General features: G+C 41.9%; 1 protein-coding gene across 5 annotated transcripts in view; it reads left to right on the top strand.

Moving 5' to 3' along the window:
- Nucleotides 1-19,892, top strand: part of LOC105935954 (zinc finger protein 638) — a 45,950-nt gene continuing 26,058 nt past the window's right edge. For 4 of the 5 annotated variants that reach the window (XR_004932565.1, XM_036146650.1, XM_036146647.1 and 1 more), the window contains exons 1-9: nt 1-107; nt 3,335-4,642; nt 10,922-10,983; nt 11,179-11,217; nt 11,329-12,553; nt 14,488-14,549; nt 17,510-17,548; nt 17,641-17,883; nt 18,020-19,101. Coding sequence is in view for 4 of the 5 variants with exons in the window: in XM_036146650.1 (XP_036002543.1) it covers nt 3,380-4,642; nt 10,922-10,983; nt 11,179-11,217; nt 11,329-12,553; nt 14,488-14,549; nt 17,510-17,548; nt 17,641-17,883; nt 18,020-19,101 (4,015 nt within the window). In the remaining variant the exon portion in view is untranslated. Of the gene's footprint in view, nt 108-2,591; nt 2,628-3,334; nt 4,643-10,921; nt 10,984-11,178; nt 11,218-11,328; nt 12,554-14,487; nt 14,550-17,509; nt 17,549-17,640; nt 17,884-18,019; nt 19,102-19,892 lie in introns of all 5 variants that reach the window. The other variant, XM_036146648.1, reaches the window with a different exon arrangement.

Genomic DNA, 19,892 nt, shown 5'->3' with positions numbered 1-19,892 from the left:
AGCGGACTTACTTACAGACGAAGAAGAATCGTTGCCAGGCCCCGTTCTTAGGCATTAAATCCGGAGCCGTCTGTGTAAACAGTGCAGGAGAAAACCCCAACTAAAAGGTAAAACGGGTCATTAAACAGTGCTGTTCACTTTGCAAACATTTGCCCGCTAACAAATGTTTTTATTTCACCGACATTGACGGTAGACTAACGACCACGGGTAGCTTGTTAGCTAGAAATTGAATAATCTAGACCACAAATAACTCCCCAGAAATTAGAAATGTGCTTCTGGTATAGAACAAGGTCATTTTTCTGAGCTGGCATGTATTCCCCTAAACTTAAACGCCACAGAATGTGACAGTAAATACTTGGAGCTAGTGTAAATTGTGCAGGTTTGCATGAATCAGCTATTAAGTGGTGTAATGTAGTTTATAAACAGTAAATTGGGGTTGTTGTCAATAGAAATTAAGCGGATTCACCGTTATTAATAACCACGTGGTTTGCAGCAGGGGCGCAACTACCTACTTTCTGAGGGGTGTGCAGACACAGGCACCCCCCTGGCCCTAAAAAAAAACACACTCTTCTTTTTATGGACTTATGAAATACAAGACAGTTAATATTATAGATTTCTGTTTTGTCACATATTAGAGCTGGTGTTAATCTAGTCAAAAGCAAACAGTTAATGTAACGTAGCAGCAGCGGCACCCAGTGCTCAATGCATCCTCCTTAGTAGAAATAAGAAACCCTAGCTTCACCAAATAGTAGTGATGGTGAGATGAAGCCTCATGAGGCATTGAACCACTTGAGCCAACTGGTTTAAGAAAGGGTTAATTTCTTGGAGCTTCATGTGCACACGGAACCACCTACTGGCCAGGTGTATAATCACAGCCAGCTGTATCTTAACACGTGTGATGCATTGATTTTTTGTCTGTTATGGCTCTTGGGAATGACTTCACAAAAGGTGTAGGATGAAATCATTTGTCTACATAAATTATGTATACACATATGTGTATAATAAAATATTGTTTGAATGTATTCTCTGTGTGTAATTATTCCCAAAATAGTAGTGTCATTTGATATGGCATGTTGTGTAATAATGTTTTTCTGTGACTCTAGAAAAATGGCATGGGCTTAATCAGGCAGAGGACAGTGAAAGTGCTTGTGGAACTAGGGAGGGGGTAGTGAATAGGCTAATGCTTGTGTAACTTGGATGATTTCATGCATTTTTATTAAGAAACAGCAATTTCTCCAAAGTTTTTGGTTTCAAACAATATCTCTTTTTTGACACTACTTCTCCAGCCTTTGAAAAGACACGCTCACATGGCACAGATGATGCCGGGGTGCATAAATAAATAAGTGCAAGTCGGGGGGGTCGGTGAAGTCGCTTCTTGCTTTAAGTATCCATGCATTTTTGCCTGTTTTTTCCCTGCCATTCACTATATGCATGCGAGAAAGCAACAACAAAGAACCGCGTGTTAACGTCAAATAAACATGCAAGCATATCGAGTTAGTTTTTTATTTTTATTTATTTTGGAATGTTGACGAGGCGGTAGCGTGAGTTCGGCGAGGCGGTAGCCATGGACCCATTAGAACATGGACCCATTAGAACATGGGAACAAGTAAAAGTGAAATACAAGAATATTCTACAAAATGGTAGCCTTTAATTATTATACTGTATTTGAAAAAAAAGCACTTGTTATGGCAACAGATCCAATATCAGTGTCATTCCTTAGACACTAGAAGTAAAGGACATGTGCAAACCAGGAATTTTAACAAAAAATTATTTATCTATAAAAAATGAAGTTCTTCCTTTTCCAAGTCATCCACAGTTTACACGGTCAAAAACTGTATTGCTCTGTGTCTAGATAATCCATCCATAGTTTTTTTTCTAATACAATATACGGCTCGACAGGAAGCCAGCCTTTCAAAGTAAAACAAAACTTCACAATAAAATGGCCTGAACAAATCTTCTTACTGAATATGATAAAAACAAATCTATCCATGTGTAGTGTTGCCACAAGGTAACTCACAGTTTTTTTTCTATATCTAAATATGTTGCTTCTCTGATGTCCACAGTTTCAGTGTATCATGTGTTACTTTCCCAGTAATTGCTTTCAACAGGGGCTGCAAAGTGGGGCAGTGGGTAGCGCTGTTGCCTTGCAGCAAGAAGGTTCCAGGTTCAAGTCCTACCCTTGGGTCTTTCTGCATGGAGTTTGTATGTTGCATGGTACTCCACCTTCCTCCCACAGTCTAAAATCATGACTGTTAGATTAATTGGCCTCTCTAAATTCTCATTTTTTGTGTGTGAATGGTTGTCTGTCCTGTTTGTCCCTGTGTTACCCTGCGATAGACTGGTGACCTGTCCAGGGTGTACCCGCCTCTCTCCCATTGACAGCTGCAGATGGGCACCAGCACCCCTCATGACACCAATAGGGATAAGCGTGTTAGTTTCATATAATATCTAACAGCCCATCACAACATTTCTGCGGGTCGTTCTCAACCATGTACTGCTCAACCAATGTACTCATGTAAGGTAACCAGATTTCACTTATAAAAACCAGGGACATCTCTGATTTTGTTGAGCTCGGGGGGGGGGGGTGACAGGTTCTTCTACTACATCAGGGACAACGGCAGGCCCGGGTAAATATCTCTTGTTCTGCTACATTTTTTATTCCATCATGATACACTGACATTGGGGACACTGACATTGGGGACAGTTCCAGTGACGGCTTTTGCCGGGGACAGGTCATCCAAAATGGGGGGCTGTCCCTGGAAATCGGGAACATCTGGTGACCCGATCAATGAGTCCCCTATTTCATGTTGTGAAGGCCATTCGGACGGTTTTTCGTCCCTGTGACATTTTTATCCCCTGACCGTTTTCTGTTGGCTAGCGTGGCAAAGAGGCCGAGGCTTGGAGCTCATCACGAACAATCAAAACTAAGAGAGGAGTGAAAGGCTCGTCAGCAAATATAAAAAGTGTTTCACTGCCATGATGGCAGTTAGGATTTTTTGACTGACTATTGAGAGTTAAAGAAATCTTATTTTGAAATGCCGTTTTATGTTAAAGTTTAGTTAGAAAAAGAGGAAAATGTGATATAATGTCACCAATTTAAAACTTAGACATAAGAACATTTGTTTTACAAATATTTTAGGCTTTTTATGACTAAGTTTAGCTTACTTATGGGATGAGAGACTTGCTTTTTCACCCATTTTAATGCTTATACATTTTTTTGTTCTTTATTTTCAGTGTAAAACACGCATCTACCGACTGATTGTGTGTTACTGTCTGAACTTATCTGGTTGGCTAGGACACAGAGACCTGCCTGATAACTGGTTTCATTTTCCAGGAGATCCATTGCTACGACGGGGAGCCTCAGGAGTCTGCTGACACCATGTCTCATCCCCTCTTCAACGCTGACCTTTTGGGAAAACAGCGATCCACCCAGATTCATAATGGACCACCAGCGAATGACCTTCCCAGTGGATTTCCTAGTATTGGACCAGGATCCAGATTGACTTCTTCTGGATCTTCATCTGCAACTCTTCCCAACTACATTTCAGGTCAAAACACAGCCACATCACATAGCAATCCAGGGACTTTATCACACTCAATCCTTCAGAGTGTCAAAAGCGTGGAACATCAACCTGTGATGGCCAATTTTACCATCAATCAAAGAAATGCATTTCCTTCCTCCTCTGCAATGCCATCAGCATCTCAAGACCACCCACGGGCCATCGCTGCCATTGACAGCACTTCCTTGGACTGGTTGCCCGTCTCCAAACCAGCTGCAAAGACTGAAGCACCAGAAAGTTCCTATTCATACTTTGTAACTGGTTTCAATAATAATCAGAGGGTTTCTTCTGGTGAACAGGTGGACACTCGTGCCTTTGGTCATCATGACAATCTAGCTCCAGATAAATCTGTTTTGTCTGAGTCCACTCAGCCAAAGCACCAAAAAGAATCAGCAGCTGAGATTCTTCAGAGGTTTGGCCTCGATGTAAACGACTTGAAAGAACTTCAGTCTTATGATTTGGGTCAGATTACTCCTGAAAATCTGTCTCACATTTTGTATCAGATTTCTGTTCAGAAGGAGAAAAGAGCTGCTGGAAAGTCTTCTGAAGCGCACCCTCAACTACGAGGGATTCTGAAGCCTAGTAAAGTGTCTGACTGTGGGCATTCTGACATGGAAAGGACCAGTAGTGAAAACAGTGGTCAGGTTATAGACAGCGTACCACTGGATGAGCAAAGGGCGAGTGCTTTGCACTCAAAACAAACATCTTCAAATAAACCAGATAGTGGCCCGTCTGAACCATCGGCAGCAGAATCCAGGGAGCAGGCCACAAAACGTCTCGGACCTAATGTCCTCCAAGCTTGTCCTTTAAAGAAGCCAAGGTTGAGTCCCCTGCCAGTGTCAGAAACCCAAACATCCTCCTCCAAGGTGTTTGATATTCTTTACAGTCGTGTAAATGTTGACAGCTCAGGTTTGAAGCATCAAGGTTCTTCTAAAGCTTCATCCAGCAAACTGCCTGAGTTCAAGGAGTCTAGTGCCAAAGGTCTGCCAACACTCGGCATGACTGAAGACTACAATGGCACCCAACCGAGAACAATGCCCCACCAGTGCTCTCTCTGTTTCAGGATAATTGCTGACGAAAAGGTAAGAATTTAGGATTTTTAGTTTTCCCCAGGTCATATTTATCACAAACTAGTTTAATCATGATTATTATTTATAATTGGATTATTGAAATGATTTTCAGCTGATTTAGTGATTTAATCATCAGTAACTACAGGATTCAGACTGTAAAGCAGCCATTAGCTGAAGGAACAGCCCACTCAGAGCAGTAATTAACTCAGAACTGCACAACAAATATATACATTTTGCATTTTAGATGATTAACCTTGCTTGGCTGGAGATATGCTCTTTTATTAATTAGATCTTAATGATGAAACGAAATGTTGTGAGAACTACATTGAGTTTTTTTTAACATGTTATGCCATTTACATTTCATTTACAATGTGCATTATGTTTAGGGTGTTTTATGTTGAAAAGTATTTTTTTTTGTTGAAATATGTTTACTGATTTATTTGAATATTTATTTATTTATTTATTTATTTATTCAATAAATCAACACTTTAACATCTTTTTGGTCTTTTAAATGTCCTCTTCACAAGTCGTTGCATTTGACAGGTAAATGGGTTGAATGAAGAGTCCCGTTTTTGTTTTTTTACTGTCACTTTATTCATCAACAGGGTTGCATCTCAGATACAATTTAATTTTAGTGAGTTTTCGTCGGCGGTAGGTAAATAAGGCCACATTTAATACATGTGTTTCCATTTCTTTCTATACGCTGCCTGGAACCGTCAATTGAGGAAGAAATGTGATCGGAAAATATCTGTGAACGATTGTTATAATGGTTTGTCCAAATGAAAGGAAAACAGCAGTATAACTCAGGGATGTATTTAATAATGAAGTTAAGCATATTTCCATACGCAGAATGTGAAAGGAACTCATGGTATTGGGACTGAACAGCTGTGTAGCCGTAAGAGAACCACTAATCAGTGAAGCTAACTGGACTGGACTCTGGAGGAGTGGAAGAAGGTCCGTAGTTTAACACACCTCTCTGCAGCTTCTGTACTGTTACCCATCCATTATCCTATTGAGACGGTGTCTTTCCCACGGCCAAAACTTAACAGATCAAAAACTGATCTAAAAGGAACAAATCATAAAAATCTAATACAAATCCATACGGATCACTTTGAACCAAAAAATAAAAGAATTAAATGTGGTCTATTAAATATAAGGTCTCTCCCTCCAAATACTTTGTTAGTTAATGAATTGATTTCTGATAATCAGATTGATTTGTTTTGTCTCACAGAAACCTGGCTACAAGAGGACTACGTTAGTATAAATCAGTCAACCCCCTCCAGTTATTCAAATTTCCACATTCCCAGATCTGTGGGAAGAGGAGGAGTGGCAACTATCTATCAGTCTGATTTATTAATTAGTCCCAGGCCAACTAATAATTACAGTTCTTTTGAACATTTAACCCTCAGTTTCCCTCATCCAAACTGCAGAGCAATAAAACCTCTTCTGTTTGTTGTTTTGTATCGTCCACCAGGCCCTTACACTCAGTTTTTGGATCAGTTGTCAGATTTCTTATCTGATTTGGTGATAAATACTGCTAAGGTTATTTTAGTGGGTGATTTTAACATCCATGTTGACACTGAATGTGATAACCTTAGTGTAGCCTTTAAAACTATCCTAGATTCAATTGGTTTTGCTCAAAATGTGCATAAACTGACGCACTCTCGGCTCCATACTTTAGACCTTGTTTTAACATATGGCATTGATTGTGAACAGTATTCTCTCACAACCCTGTCCTGTCTGATAATTTTTTAATAACATTTGAGTTTAATCTTACTGAGTTCTCCACCCCCAAAAAAGGGTTCCATTATAGTAGATCTTTATCGGATAATGCTGTATCAAAACCTAAAGAGTCTGTCCCCTTTTTAATATCCTCAGTATTGCAGAAATGCCCTGTAGATGGCAGCAATGCTGTTTCTTCCCATTCACAAATCGATACCTTTGCTAACAGTGTGACTTCCTCATTGTGTTCTGCATTAGACAATGTAGCTCCCTTGAAAAAGAAGGTGATTATTCACAGGAAGCGTGCTCCTTGGTTTAATTCAGAGCTGCATTCCTTGAAGCACAATGTTAGGAAATTGGAGAGAAAATGGCGCTCTACACACCAAGAGGAATCCTACTTAATCTGGAGGGACAGTCTATTGTTGTATAACAAGACCCTTCGCAGAGTTAGAGCAGCATATTTTTCATCATTAATTGAAGAGAATAAAAATAATCCTAGATTTCTCTTTAGTACAGTTGCCAAGCTTACCCAGAGCCACAGCTCTGTTGATCCATCCATTCCCTTAGCTCTTAGTAGTAACGATTTTATGGGATTCTTCATAAATAAAATTGATGCCAATAAAAATAAAATAATTGGCATCCTCCCAAACATGATTACCTCATCCTCAGTAAGTGAGGCAGAATTGGAGGAATCTTTAGAACCTGCACAGTGTTTGAACTGTCTAGAAGCAGTAGAGCTTTCTGAGCTATCTAAAATTTTAGCTTCATCTAAACCTTCTACCTGTATGTTAGACCCAATCCCAACCAAGTTGTTTAAGGACATATTCCCTTTGATCAGTGGCACTATTTTAGACGTGATTAATCTATCCTTAGTAAATGGATATGTACCACAGGTTTTTAAAGTAGCTAAACCTTTACTTAAGAAACCTTCTCTTGATCAAGATGAGCTGGTAAACTACAGACCTATATCTAATCTTCTTTTCTTATCTAAAATTCTTGAGAAAGCAGTTGCTAATCAACTTTGTGAACATTTACAAAGCAATGAGCTACTTGAGGAGTTTCAGTCAGGCTTCAGAGCTCATCATAGCACTGAAACAGCTCTGGTGAAGGTCACTAATGATATTCTCACGGCCTCAGATAATGCACTTGTGTCTGTACTTGTCCTGTTAGATCTCAGTGCTGCATTTGATACAGTTGATCACAATATTCTCCTACAAAGACTTGAACATACTGTAGGGATTAAGGGAAAAGCATTAGGCTGGTTTAAATCTTATCTGTCGGACAGATTCCAGTTTGTTCATGTCAATAATAAATCTTCAAACTCTAGGGTCACCTGTGGAGTACCACAGGGTTCAGTCCTTGGACCAATTCTCTTTACTATATATATGCTTCCGATCAGCAAAATTATCAGACAGCATGGGATTAATTTCCACTGTTATGCTGATAACACTATATTTATCCATAAATCCTGATGAATCCAATCAATTACTTCGACTGCAGTCATGTCTTGATGACATCAAAAGCTGGATGACTTTAAATTTCCAGCATCTAAATTCTGACAAGACCGAAGTTGTAATCTTTTTGAGTCCTCAAAAAATAAACTTCTTAATCAATCACTTAATCTGGATGGCATTAACTTGGCCTCTGGTAATAAAGTAAAAGAATCTTGGTGTTATTTTTGACCAAGACATGTCATTTAAATCCCACATTAAACAGGTTTCCAGAGTTTCCTTTTTTCACCTCTGGAATATCGCCAAAATTAGAAACATTCTGTCCAGGAGTGATGCTGGAAAACTGATCTATGCATTTGTTACTTCAAGGCTGGACTATTGTAATTCTTTACTATCAGGAAGTCCACAAAATGCAGTTCAAAGCCTTCAGCTGATCCAAAATGCTGCAGCAAGAGTTCTGATAATATTTGGACCAATAGAGGAAAGATCAAAAGTTAGCACACAGCTTCAGTCGCTTCAGCTAAAAACCACAAATCAGGCCCGAAACCTGGGTGTAGTGATGGACTCAGACCTGAACCTTCAAAAGCATCTAAAGACAGTTACAAGGTCGGCTTTCTATCACCTGAGGAACATTTCTAGGATTAAAGGACTGATGTCTCAGCAGGATCTAGAAAAACTAATCCATGCGTTTATTTTTAGTCGAATTGATTACTGCAACGGTGTTTTCACAGGTCTGCCTAAAAAGTGGATCAGACAGCTGCAGCTGATTCAGAACGCTGCTGCCCGCGTCCTCACTAAGACTAAGAAAGTAGAGCACATAACCCCAGTTCTAAAGTCCTTACACTGGCTCCCTGTATCTCAGAGAATAGACTTTAAAATACTTCTGTTAGTCTATAAATCCTTAAATGGCTTAGCTCCTAAATACATCACAGACTTGTTATCAGCGTATAAACCATCCAGACCACTCAGGTCTTCTGACTCCAGCCTGCTCTGCATACCTAGAACCAGAACCAAACATGGAGAAGCAGCTTTTAGTTCCTATGCTCCAATTATCTGGAACAAACTTCCAGAAAACTGTAAAAGTGCGGAAAGCCTGAGTTCTTTTAAATCAAGATTAAAAACACATTTGTTTAAAATTGCCTTCAACTGTCCTAGTTAACTGAATCACCACTTTTTTGTTCTATTTTCTATCTATATTTTATTCCTACTTGCTCTTATTCTGTTTTATTTTGCTATGTTTTAATCATGTAAAGCACTTTGCATTGTCTTTGTACTGAATTGTGCTATATAAATAAATTTGCCTTGCCTTGCCTTGATGAAAATCAACAAGCGGGATCATATTTCTCCAATTTTAGCTTCCCTTCATTGGCTTCCTGTTAAATCAAGAATAGAATTTAAAATTCTTCTTCTGACGTATAAAACCCTTAATAATCAAGCTCCATCATATATCAGAGCTCTGATTACCCCGTATGTTCCTAACAGAGCACTTCACTCTCAGACTGCAGGTCTGCTGGTGGTTCCTAGAGTCTCTAAAAGTAGAATGGGAGCCAGATCCTTTAGCTATCAGGCTCCTCTCCTGTGGAACCAACTCCCAGTTTTGGTCCGTGAGGCAGACACCCTGTCTACTTTTAAGACTAATCTTAAAACTTTCCTTTTTGACAAAACTTATACCTAGAGTGGCTCATGTTACCCTGAGCTAACTTTATAGTTTTACTACTATAGGCTTAGGCTACTGGAGGATATCGGTATCTAATTTTTTCACTCTATAGAGTTCTACTATGGGGAACTCTACAGAGTTCTACTATGGGCGACGTGGCACAGAGGTTAGGGAGTTTGTCTTGCAATTGGTGGGTTGCTGGTTCAATCCCCCGCACTGACTGTCTCTGTCGTTGTGTCCTTGGGCAAGACACTTCACCCGCATTGCCTACTTGAGGTGGTCAGAGGGCCCGGTGGCGCCGGTGCATGGCAGCTTCGCCTCTGTCAGTCTGCCCCAGGTGTAGCTGCTTAACTTTTTTTGTTCTCTCTCTTCTTTTTCTTCATAGTAGGTACATCTGGTCTGGCGTTCTGTTAAGTGTGACATCATCCAGAGAAGACGGCTCACCCGCTACTACCATCTAATGTAGAACAGATTACTGGATCAATGTGTGCTTTTTTTGTCTGTCTTGTTGTGTCTCTGCTCTGTCTTCTGTAACCCCCAGTCGTTCGAGGCAGATGACCGTTCATACTGAGCCCGGTTCTGCCGGAGGTTTTCCTTCCCGTTAATGGGGAGTTTTTCTTCCCACTGTCACTTCATGCTTGCTCAGTATGAGGGAATGCAGCAAAGCCATGTACAATGCAGACGACAAGAGTGAATGCTGCTTGTCAGGACTATGATGCAATCAACTGGTTTCCTTATATAGGACATTTTTGACCAATCTGTATAATCTGACCCAATCTGTATAATATGATTGAACTTGACTTTGTAAAGTGCCTTGAGATGACATGTTTCATGATTTGGTGCAATATAAACAAAATTAAAGTGAATTGAATTGAATGTGGGGTGATGGGCCCAGACTTACCCTGGTCCAGAGTGATGGTTGCATCAGGGTAAGAAGAGAGCAGGTGAAGTGATGCACCCATCCTCCCTCGTGCGTACTATACCAGCCAGTGAGACTGTGATCTGACGGTGTCACAGCTGGTCAGGTCTAGGTTAAGCAACATTATAGACCCAAAGATTGAGGTCAGCCAAGTGGCACAGGGCCATATTCCTGATGATCCTTTCCAGACATGGATGGGCCACCATGGAGTCCAGACCTTCCCCCCACAGACTCTTTGGGACGTGATAGAGAAAGTTTTTAGGCAGTGGTCAGACTCCCATCATCAATACAAGATCTTCGTCTAAAATAATGTAACACTGGATTTGGGCTGGCCGATGCAGACCAAAAATATTTTTTATTATAATATTTTTAAGCTAAATGCCGATATGGGATATTTATCTCGATCTTTTTTCTTTTCATAAAGTGTTTCTAAAAAGTCATCTCTGAATCAAAGCTTTATCTCAAAAGTCTCACTGGCACATATTTGAACAAATAGATGTAGATAATTATGATAAATATTTTTTTTTCTTTTATTCTGCCAGAATTGGCTCATCCACCAGTGTAGCGAGCTCCACCTTGAGAACTGCAGACTCTTCAAGAAAAGGTCAGTCTTTACTTGGTTTCTTCTGTCAGATTTCTGTTCATTAGTCTACATATTTAAACTGGTTTCTTTCCACACAGTCCTTTGACATTAAGCAGCAAAATAGTTTGCCTGAGGCAATGAGTTTTATCTTTATGGCACTTCATCATGCTGAATGATTTATTTTATGGGTTTAATAAATATTTTTGGCTCCCACAGATATCCTGAGTGGTTTGGTGAGACGCAGCCGTCCCACAGGTGAGTCTTCATCTAGGTTAAACTCACACAGCAGCAGATGTGAGTGAAAGCTTCTTTTTTTAAATCATCTGTTGCTTTACCTGTTCCCCTTTTGTTTTTAATTTCTCAAAGCAAAAATGCAACGGGATCCTCTGCAACTTCTGACAGTTCGCAGCGTCGTCGTGAAGAAAGTAACCCTGAAAGCAGCTCCTGCTTAAGCGCTGCCAGCCGCAGCCAGGGCTCGGAGGCTCTAAGGGACGAGTCCAGCTGCAACGACCCACACCGGCACCACAGCAGGGGGTCACGTTCCAACTCACACAGCCCTGGGTCTAATCCAGGGTCTGAGGAAAATAGGCCAAGAAGCTGGTCCCCTTCCAGCTACAGCCCAGAGTGCACGTCTGAAGACGAAGGACGATCCAGATCACCTCACAGCATAGGTAAAGCTGACCCATCTGTGCGGAGAAGAGGTGGTTATGAAAGTCCAGAGACTTCTGTTAGTCCTGTGGAGACCCATCAAGCTAAATATACTCCAGAATCCGCTGCTGAGATCCTTCAGAAGCTTGGACTTGACAAAGAGGACCTAAAAGAGCTTGAGTCTTACCCTGAGGATCAGATCACTGTCGAAAATCTGCATCTGATTTTGAGTCAGATCGCCCTCCGGAAGAAGAGGAGAGCCACGGCTGCCGGGATGAGTTTGGATCAAAGGCCTCAAAGTCCTTTCTGTGGCCCTGCTGCTAAATGTACTGGTGCTGGAGACAAGCTAAAGGAGAGCTGTGCAGGCAACAGTGAGGCAGGTAGAGCTAAATTACCGCTGGATAATCCAAGTCTCCGTTTTTGCAAAAAGAAACTACTAAAAAAATGTGTGAAAGGCGTCAAAACTCCCGGTTTGGACTCAAAGAGTCGCCCCCTAAAGAAAAAAATGAAACAGAAAGACGGACAGCCTCTCAAGGCTCCAGCATCCAAACGCGTTCCTTTGAAACGACCTCAATCGGCATCAAAAATGAAAAAAGGAGGTTCTTCCAGCGCTTTGGACCCAGACAACACAATGAAAAAAGTTGGAGCAAAAGCAGCGGCAGCTGCTGGTCAGAAGTCAAAGCTGCAGGCGAAGCAAAAACTCATCAGGCAGAAGTTGAAGCAGAAGAATCGACTGAAGTGTGACGGTAAAGCAGAATCCAAGAAAGCTTTCCTGTATAATGCTGCTTCTGCTAAACTAGCTCCAACCAAACCGCCCGTCGTCAAGGCCTCAGTGTCCAGTCATCTGCCAACCCAAGCCAATGTTAAAGACTACATAGGAATCACGCCGATAACCTTCCCGCATACCTGCTCCATCTGTAACAAGAAATGTTGGGACATGCAGGTGAGTGAACCCTGATTGCTGTGTCTTGTTTTAGTAACTGCCAGAGAAATTTTTATTTTATACATTTTGTGATTTTTAAGTGATGGATCAACGTAAAAAGAAGATAATTGCCAGATGTAAAGAAAATGCTGGATGCTTTTTAGGCATTTTTCTGCTCCGGTAGCAGTACAGGTCTTTGGGTCTCTGCCAGTTTTGCATATCTTTTGGCTGTCTTGTTTTCTTTGCAAAACAAAGTCTGTACTTTGACTAGGCCATTCTAACAGACAAATAGGCTTTGATCTCAGTTAAACCAGCATTCACTCAGTGTGTAGAGTAGTCGTTTGGCAGTAGCAAGGATGAGGGTTTGATTCCAGCCTCCGCTTCTTGCATGTGGATGTGGCCCTGAGCATGACGCGTAACCCCAAGTTGTTTAATGATCTGCTTAACGGCGTATGTAAACGTTTCCACGTCCAGGAATGACAAAGTCAAAAGATGCACCGTTTTCAATCCAGGAATGTAGGGTGTATCCCACGAAATGAGTCAAATCGGGACCGGACGGGTCCCCTTTTCGTTGCCTGCCTGTTGAAAAAATTTGATCAATAGCATTGAGAGACCAGCTTACCAGATCCATGGTTTTTCAGAGTTCAAGTGATATGAAGAAAGTGCTCAGAAAGATGAGTCATAGCAGCAGAAGCAGGGGAGGGGGAGGGGAGGGGGTGAAAGCTGGAGAGGAGAGAAAAAACACGATCGACCTCGAAGAGAGATAGAACAGAAAAACCTTTGAGGTCTTCACAGAACAGCTGGATGTATATTAGTTGGAATAAACTACACACAGGGGTTTACTAATTAGGGCCTGGAATTTATGTCAAAGTAAAGGGGGTTAAGTAAAAAAAAATATCGATAACCAATATTTTTCTGCTTTTCATGGCAGATACCGATTCCGATACAGATAAGTTCATATTCAATATAGTTTTTGCATAATCTGCAGCTTGTGCTATGAAAAACAAATTATTTAGCAGCTGTGGCTTATTTATAACAGCAAACAAAAGGTTTTGGCTCTTCAAATGTTTATTTTTTTTATACCATCACACAAAAAAGTTGTAATTTGCTTTTAATAACAAAAGACACAAATCAATTTAGAATACAAAGAGCATCCCTTAAAAATTACTGAACAAATATATGGCTTAACTGCAAAGGCATTTGTGAAGTCAAAAAATAATAACCACAGCAAAGGTCAAAGAAAAAAGTTAAACTTCTTAAAAAAAATTTAGAAGGCTATCAGCAAAGGTATTTCTGGAGTCAAGTCAAATAATTTTCGAATATGAAATATCTGTACTAACATATGCATATAAAAATTCAATAAAGTCAATAAAAATGCATTCTCAAAAATGAGGTGCCACGATGACAATCTTTCAGGTGAGCTATTAGGTTTGTTGTGTTAAAACCCAAATCCTTCTTTCCTCCTCTCCAAATTTTTGCTGAACAGGTTTTGCAAACTGCAATGCTATTGTCATCTTCTAATACCCAGTTTGTTTATTTATAGTCAGGTAATAACGGAGCCAAGCCTGGGTCCTGATAGTAAGGAACGCAAAATCCACAGGTCTTGTCCCGCTTTGGGGCTACTCTGCCTGAATAAAATTCCACCGCATTTAATTAATTTATCGGCTATTTTTATCGGAAGAATTTACTTATTTTACTTATGGGCCGAAATATAAAATTCCACCATATTGGCCGATATTTTATCGGTCCAATATATATTGTGCATCCCTAGCTAAAATGAGACAAAACGTGTGAAAAGTTAAAAGGAATACCTTTGTAAAGCACCATATCTAAAGCACTATAATGTTGAATTACCATATTAAAAAAAACCATTAGGTACCTGGTTTTGATTTAAGGTTGTGAAATGTGTAAAGACAGAGACGTCTCTGTATTTAACCTGTGATTTTGGCTCCCAGGCCTGGCTCTCCCACCAGAATAGCAGCTTTCACCTGGAGAGCTGCGGGATCCTCCGGACACAGTAAGTCCTCTCCTGACCTCTTCCCTTTAAATGTCTGTGTTCGTAGAGGCCTTCTATTGGCTGCGGTCGTTGGCCGAGAAGTGGGGGTACACCCTGGACAGGTTGCTGGTGCATCTCAAAGATACACTGGACAGACAACCATGCACACAATTACACATAAAGCCAATTTACAGAGACCAGTTAATCTAACGGTCATGTTTTTGTAGCCTTACCAGACTGATTTACTCCATAGTCTGGTAAGGAGCTGGTAGAGCCTGATTTCAAAGGCAGGACTAAAAAGGTCAGCGTCATCAGGTTAGAACCAATCGGATAACTACGGATGTGTTGCAACAAAACTCCTAGCAAGGGCCTCTTGTTTTTTTCAATTTGTAGTCTGTGAAACATGTCATGCCATTGAGAAAACTCTCCAATGAATGATTTTTGTCCATCCCTCCACCTTCTTCCGCTTATACGGGGTCGGGTCGCGGGGGTAGCAGCTTTAGTAGGGAGGCCCAGACGTCCCTCTCCCCAGCCACTTGGGCCAGCTCCTCAGGAGGAATCCCAAGTGTTCCCAGGCCAGCCGAGAAACGTAGTCCCTCCAGCGTGTCCTGGGTCTCCCTCTGGGTCTCCTCCTGGTGGAACGTGCCCGGAACACCTCCCCAGGAAGGCGTCCAGGACGCATCCTAACCAGATGCCCGAGCCACCTCAACTTGCTCTTCTCGACGTGAAGGCACAGCGGCTCTTCTCTGAGTCCTCCCTGGATGACTGAGCTTCTCACCCTATCTCTAAGGGAGAGTCCAGACACACTACGGAGAAAACTAATTTCAGCCGCTTGTATCCAGGATCTCGTTCTTTCGGTCACGACCCAAAGCTCATGACCATAGATGTGGGTAGGAACATAGTTTGACCGGTAAATCGAGAGCTTCGCCTTTTGGCTCAGCTCTCTCTTTACCACTATGGACCGGTACAGCACCCGCTTCACAGCAGACACAGCACCAATCCGCCTGTCGATCTCCCCCTTTTTGTCACTTTTGTCTAAATCAGAGGATACATGTACTTTCTTGGTCTTCCAAGGCACCAAGCAACATAAATCTCCATATATATATATGGACTGTTATGAGAGCAGAAAAGCGCTACTGTATTATGGGTAATTCTGCCACTGAGAGTGACGAGGCGCAAAGTCCCGCTCCCCGCGCTGTGATTGGTCTGGTCTGTTTTGGCTGGAGGGAATGGAGTCTTACCAGACTGGCTGGCTAGGCTAACGTTTCTGGACTGTGGGAAGAAACCGGAGTACCTGGAGAGAACCCACGCATTGACAGGAAGGATATGGAAACTCCATGAAGAAAGACACCAGGCTGGGGTTTAAACCCAGGACCTTCTTGCTGCAAGACAACAGTGCCAACTGTGCAACCCCTATAAAGTAGTACAAACGGGAAATGTATGTAGCAATAACCCAAAAGAGATCGAATCAAGTGAACAAACTGCAAGGAGGGCGCTACTCATAGTTGTATTGAGTTTTGAGAAATTGTCATAATCCATGTGAAGGATCATTAAAACTACCATATTTTTCGGACTACCTTATATATGATTAAAGTTGTGCTTACTGGGCGATTTTGTACAATGCCCTCAAGTACGACTATGGCAAGCCCAAAGCTGCTCCGCTCAATGGATATTGGGAGTCCGATCAGGTAGCGACACGGTACACTGTGTCACTACCTGATCGGACCCCTGAGTTGTGTACAAGACTCCCTGACTCATGAGTCATGTCGAAACTAGAAGTGCATTCATGTAAAGACCCCCGCATACTTGGCTGTAGTTCACTCCGCCGAAGTCCGCGCGTACTCAAGGCGAACTCAGGCTGGACTCCTATTATACAGGTATGTGTCACACTATAAACTTCTCAGAGGAGAGAAGTCTTTTCATCAAACTGTTTTATATGTGACACTGAGCTTAATACACTGAGCTGTGCCAAGCAAGCCGTCTCCAGGATGCGGCATCACAGTCTCTCTCGGTTCTCACTGACAGGTGGGACAAGAAACCGAAAGAAACGGCTTTAGGTTTTCAGCTAGCTAAACACACATTTTACCATCTGTTCCGCTGATTTGTCCCACTGGCAGAAAGTGTGGGAATTGTAGGAATTTGCCACACCAAATGTAGGCAACAGTACGCTCGAACTATGAAGGGTAAAACGTCTGCGAAGAGTCAGCAGGGAGTCCGCCAAGCTCACAGTATGCCCAAGTATGTGGGAGCCTTTAGGCAGCCTGCCCCCAGAGTAAATGCTAGCAACAATAAACGTAGTAAATTAATTCAATATAAAAATTGCTTTTATTTTGGCCTTATGTTAGAAACAGGGCAGTGAAGTCCAAGCTATCCACCCTGACAGACGGTTAGTGCTCTCTCTCAGGAGAGAGCTGTGTATCTGAAGGGGCAAAGTGACACTCGGGAAACTTGGGAATAATATTTAGTGTGCCTTATGTGTCCGAAAAAATACTTTAGTGTTCCCTCATTGACTTGATTTGAGTTCCATGGAGGGACAGCTGTTGATTTATTTTGGGGCAACAGATCCAACACACTGCTGCCTTGTGAGACATTGTGCAAAAATTACCAGAAATCAACCGGTAACAAAAGGGAAAGACCTTGTGACAACGCTGGCTGAAACTGGTAGGAGTAGATCCTTAAATCCCAATGGATGTGGGCTGAACGGTCACTCGGGTTTTCTCCAAAAACCAATATTAAAGTTGGTGTATTGTAATATTAAAGGGCAGTTAGCAAATGTATGGGTTTCATTATGTGAGTGAGCATCTATTACTGTTTATGGTCAGTCACTGACTGGTGGTTTAAGGACGCTTTTGTTTGGAAGAGTGTGGTTGGTATGTAAAACCATAAACCAGGAACTGAGCCTACATTGTTAGGGGGTGGACAAGAACCTCTGTTTTAGTTTAAGATCTACATGACCATATTTTGTTTTCCATGTTCCACAGATATCCACAATGGGATGGGGAAGTTCTACCACTACTCAGGTAAAAGTCCCGTTCTGGGGAACATGTATTCATAAATTTATTAGTGCTAAAATTAAAACTTTATCCACATCACCTTTCCTCTGGCATAACAGCAATCGTTCCCCATCAAGTAGCCCCTACCTGGATTATGGCTCAGAGAGTCAAATGAGCAGGTCAGGAAGCAGGTCCCGTTCTCCATCATACAGCCCGCCTCCAGGTCGTTTCTTCAATAGAGAAAGGTCAAGGTCCAGAAGCAGATCATGGTCCAACTCCTACCACCATAGTGGGCCCAAAGGCAGAAGAGAAAGGAGCATCAGTCGATCCAGATCACCTTACGACTGTGGACACTATCAGAGGTTTGTCAGAAGATAGACAATAGAGAAATAATTTTAATCCAATTAAACAGTAGAATGTTCTTCAGCCTGAAAGGGTTATTGTTGAAGATCAATGTAATAAATAACTCTACCAAGTCATATTTTTCTTGTCTGTTAGGTTTCAATCTCAATATTGCTCTTCCCGGTACATGTGCCCATCTTCCCCTCAATGTCACTTACGTTCAAGGAGCCGTGAGAGACTGTCCTCATCCAGGAACATAGACGAGAAACCGTTCTCCTCGAAAAGGAGCCAAGAGAGATGCTCTTCATCCAGAAACATAGATGAGAAACCTTTCTTACCGAACAGACGCCAAGACAGACAGTCCTCGTCAAAGAACATAGACGAGAAATCCTTCTCACCGATAAGGAGCCAAGGAAGAGAGTGTTCCTCCAGGAACATTGATGAGAAACCCTTCTCACCGAAGAGGAGCCAAGAGAGAGTGTCCTCATCCAGCAAGATAGATGAGAAACCCCTGTCACCAAAGAGGAGACAAGAGAGAGTGTCCTCATCCAGCAAGATAGATGAGAAACCACTGTCACCAAAGAGGAGACAAGAGAGAGTGTCCTCATCCAGGAAGATAGATGATAAACCATTGTCACCAAAGAGGAGACAAGAGAGAGTGTCCTCATCCAGGAAGATAGGTGAGAAACCATTGTCACCAAAGAGGAGCCAAGAGAGAGTGTCCTCATCCAGCAAGATAGACGAGAAACCACTGTCACCAAAGAGGAGCCAAGAGAGAGTGTCCTCATCCAGCAAGATAGACGAGAAACCACTGTCACCGAAGAGGAGACAAGAGAGAGTGTCCTCATCCAGGAAGATAGACGAGAAACCACTGTCACCAGAGAGGAGACAAGAGAGAGTGTCCTCATCCAGAAAGATAGATGAGAAACCATTGTCACCAAAGAGGAGCCAAAAGAGAGTGTCCTCATCCAGCAAGACAGACGAGAAACCGTTCTTACCGAAGACGAGCCAAGAGAGATTGTCCTCATCCAGGAAGACTGATGAGAAACCTTTCTCACAGAAACTGTGGTCACTCAGGAAGATAGACGAGAAGTTGTTCTCACTGAAGACGAGCCAAGAGAGACAGACATTGACAGAACAGCGCCACAAGAGACGGCCGTTCAAAGAGAGTTCGATTCATCATAGTGAGAAGACGGGAAGTGCAGCGAGAAATATAAGAAAACCAACAGAATCATCTGGTAAAATAATTATATATTTTTCGTATCTATATCGAATTTTTATCAACCCTTTTTTTTCTATTGCGCCACATATATATATATATATATATATATATATATATATATATATATATATATATATATATATACACTATATTACCAAAAGTATTTGCTCATGTACCTTGACTCACATATGAGCTTTAGTGACATCCCATGTCTAATCCATATGGGTTCAATATGACGTTGGTACACCCTTTGGAGCTAGAACATATGCAACTCTTCTGGGAAGCCTGTTCACAAGGTTTAGGAGTGTGTTTATAGAACTTTTTGACCATTCTTACAGAAGCACCTTTGTAAGGTCAGATACTGATATTGGAAGAGAAGGTCTGGCTCTCAGTCTACGCTCTAGTTCATTCCATAGGAGTTCGGGGTTGAGGTCAGTACTCTGTGCAGGCCAGTCAAGCTCACCTACACCAGCCTCTCCCATCCATGTCTTTATGTACTTGGCTTTGTGCTCTGGTGCACAGTCTCGTTGGAAGAGGATGGCGGGCAGCTACAGAATGTTCCCACAAAGTTGGGAGCATGGAGTTGTCTGAAATGTCTTGGTATGCTGAAGCATTCAGAGTTCCTTTCACTGGAAATAAGGGGCCTACCCCAGCTCCTGAAAAACAACCCCACATCATAATGCCCCCTCCACCAAACTTTACATTTGGCACAATGCAGTCAGACAAGTACCGTTCTCATGGTAACTGCCAAATCCAGACTGATCTATCAGATTTCCAGATGGAGAAGCACGGTTTATCACTGCAGAG

Source organism: Fundulus heteroclitus, chromosome 14 (genome assembly GCF_011125445.2).
Source record: "Fundulus heteroclitus isolate FHET01 chromosome 14, MU-UCD_Fhet_4.1, whole genome shotgun sequence".
Lineage (NCBI taxonomy): Eukaryota > Metazoa > Chordata > Actinopteri > Cyprinodontiformes > Fundulidae > Fundulus > Fundulus heteroclitus.
This window is presented reverse-complemented; position numbering and strand designations above follow the sequence as displayed.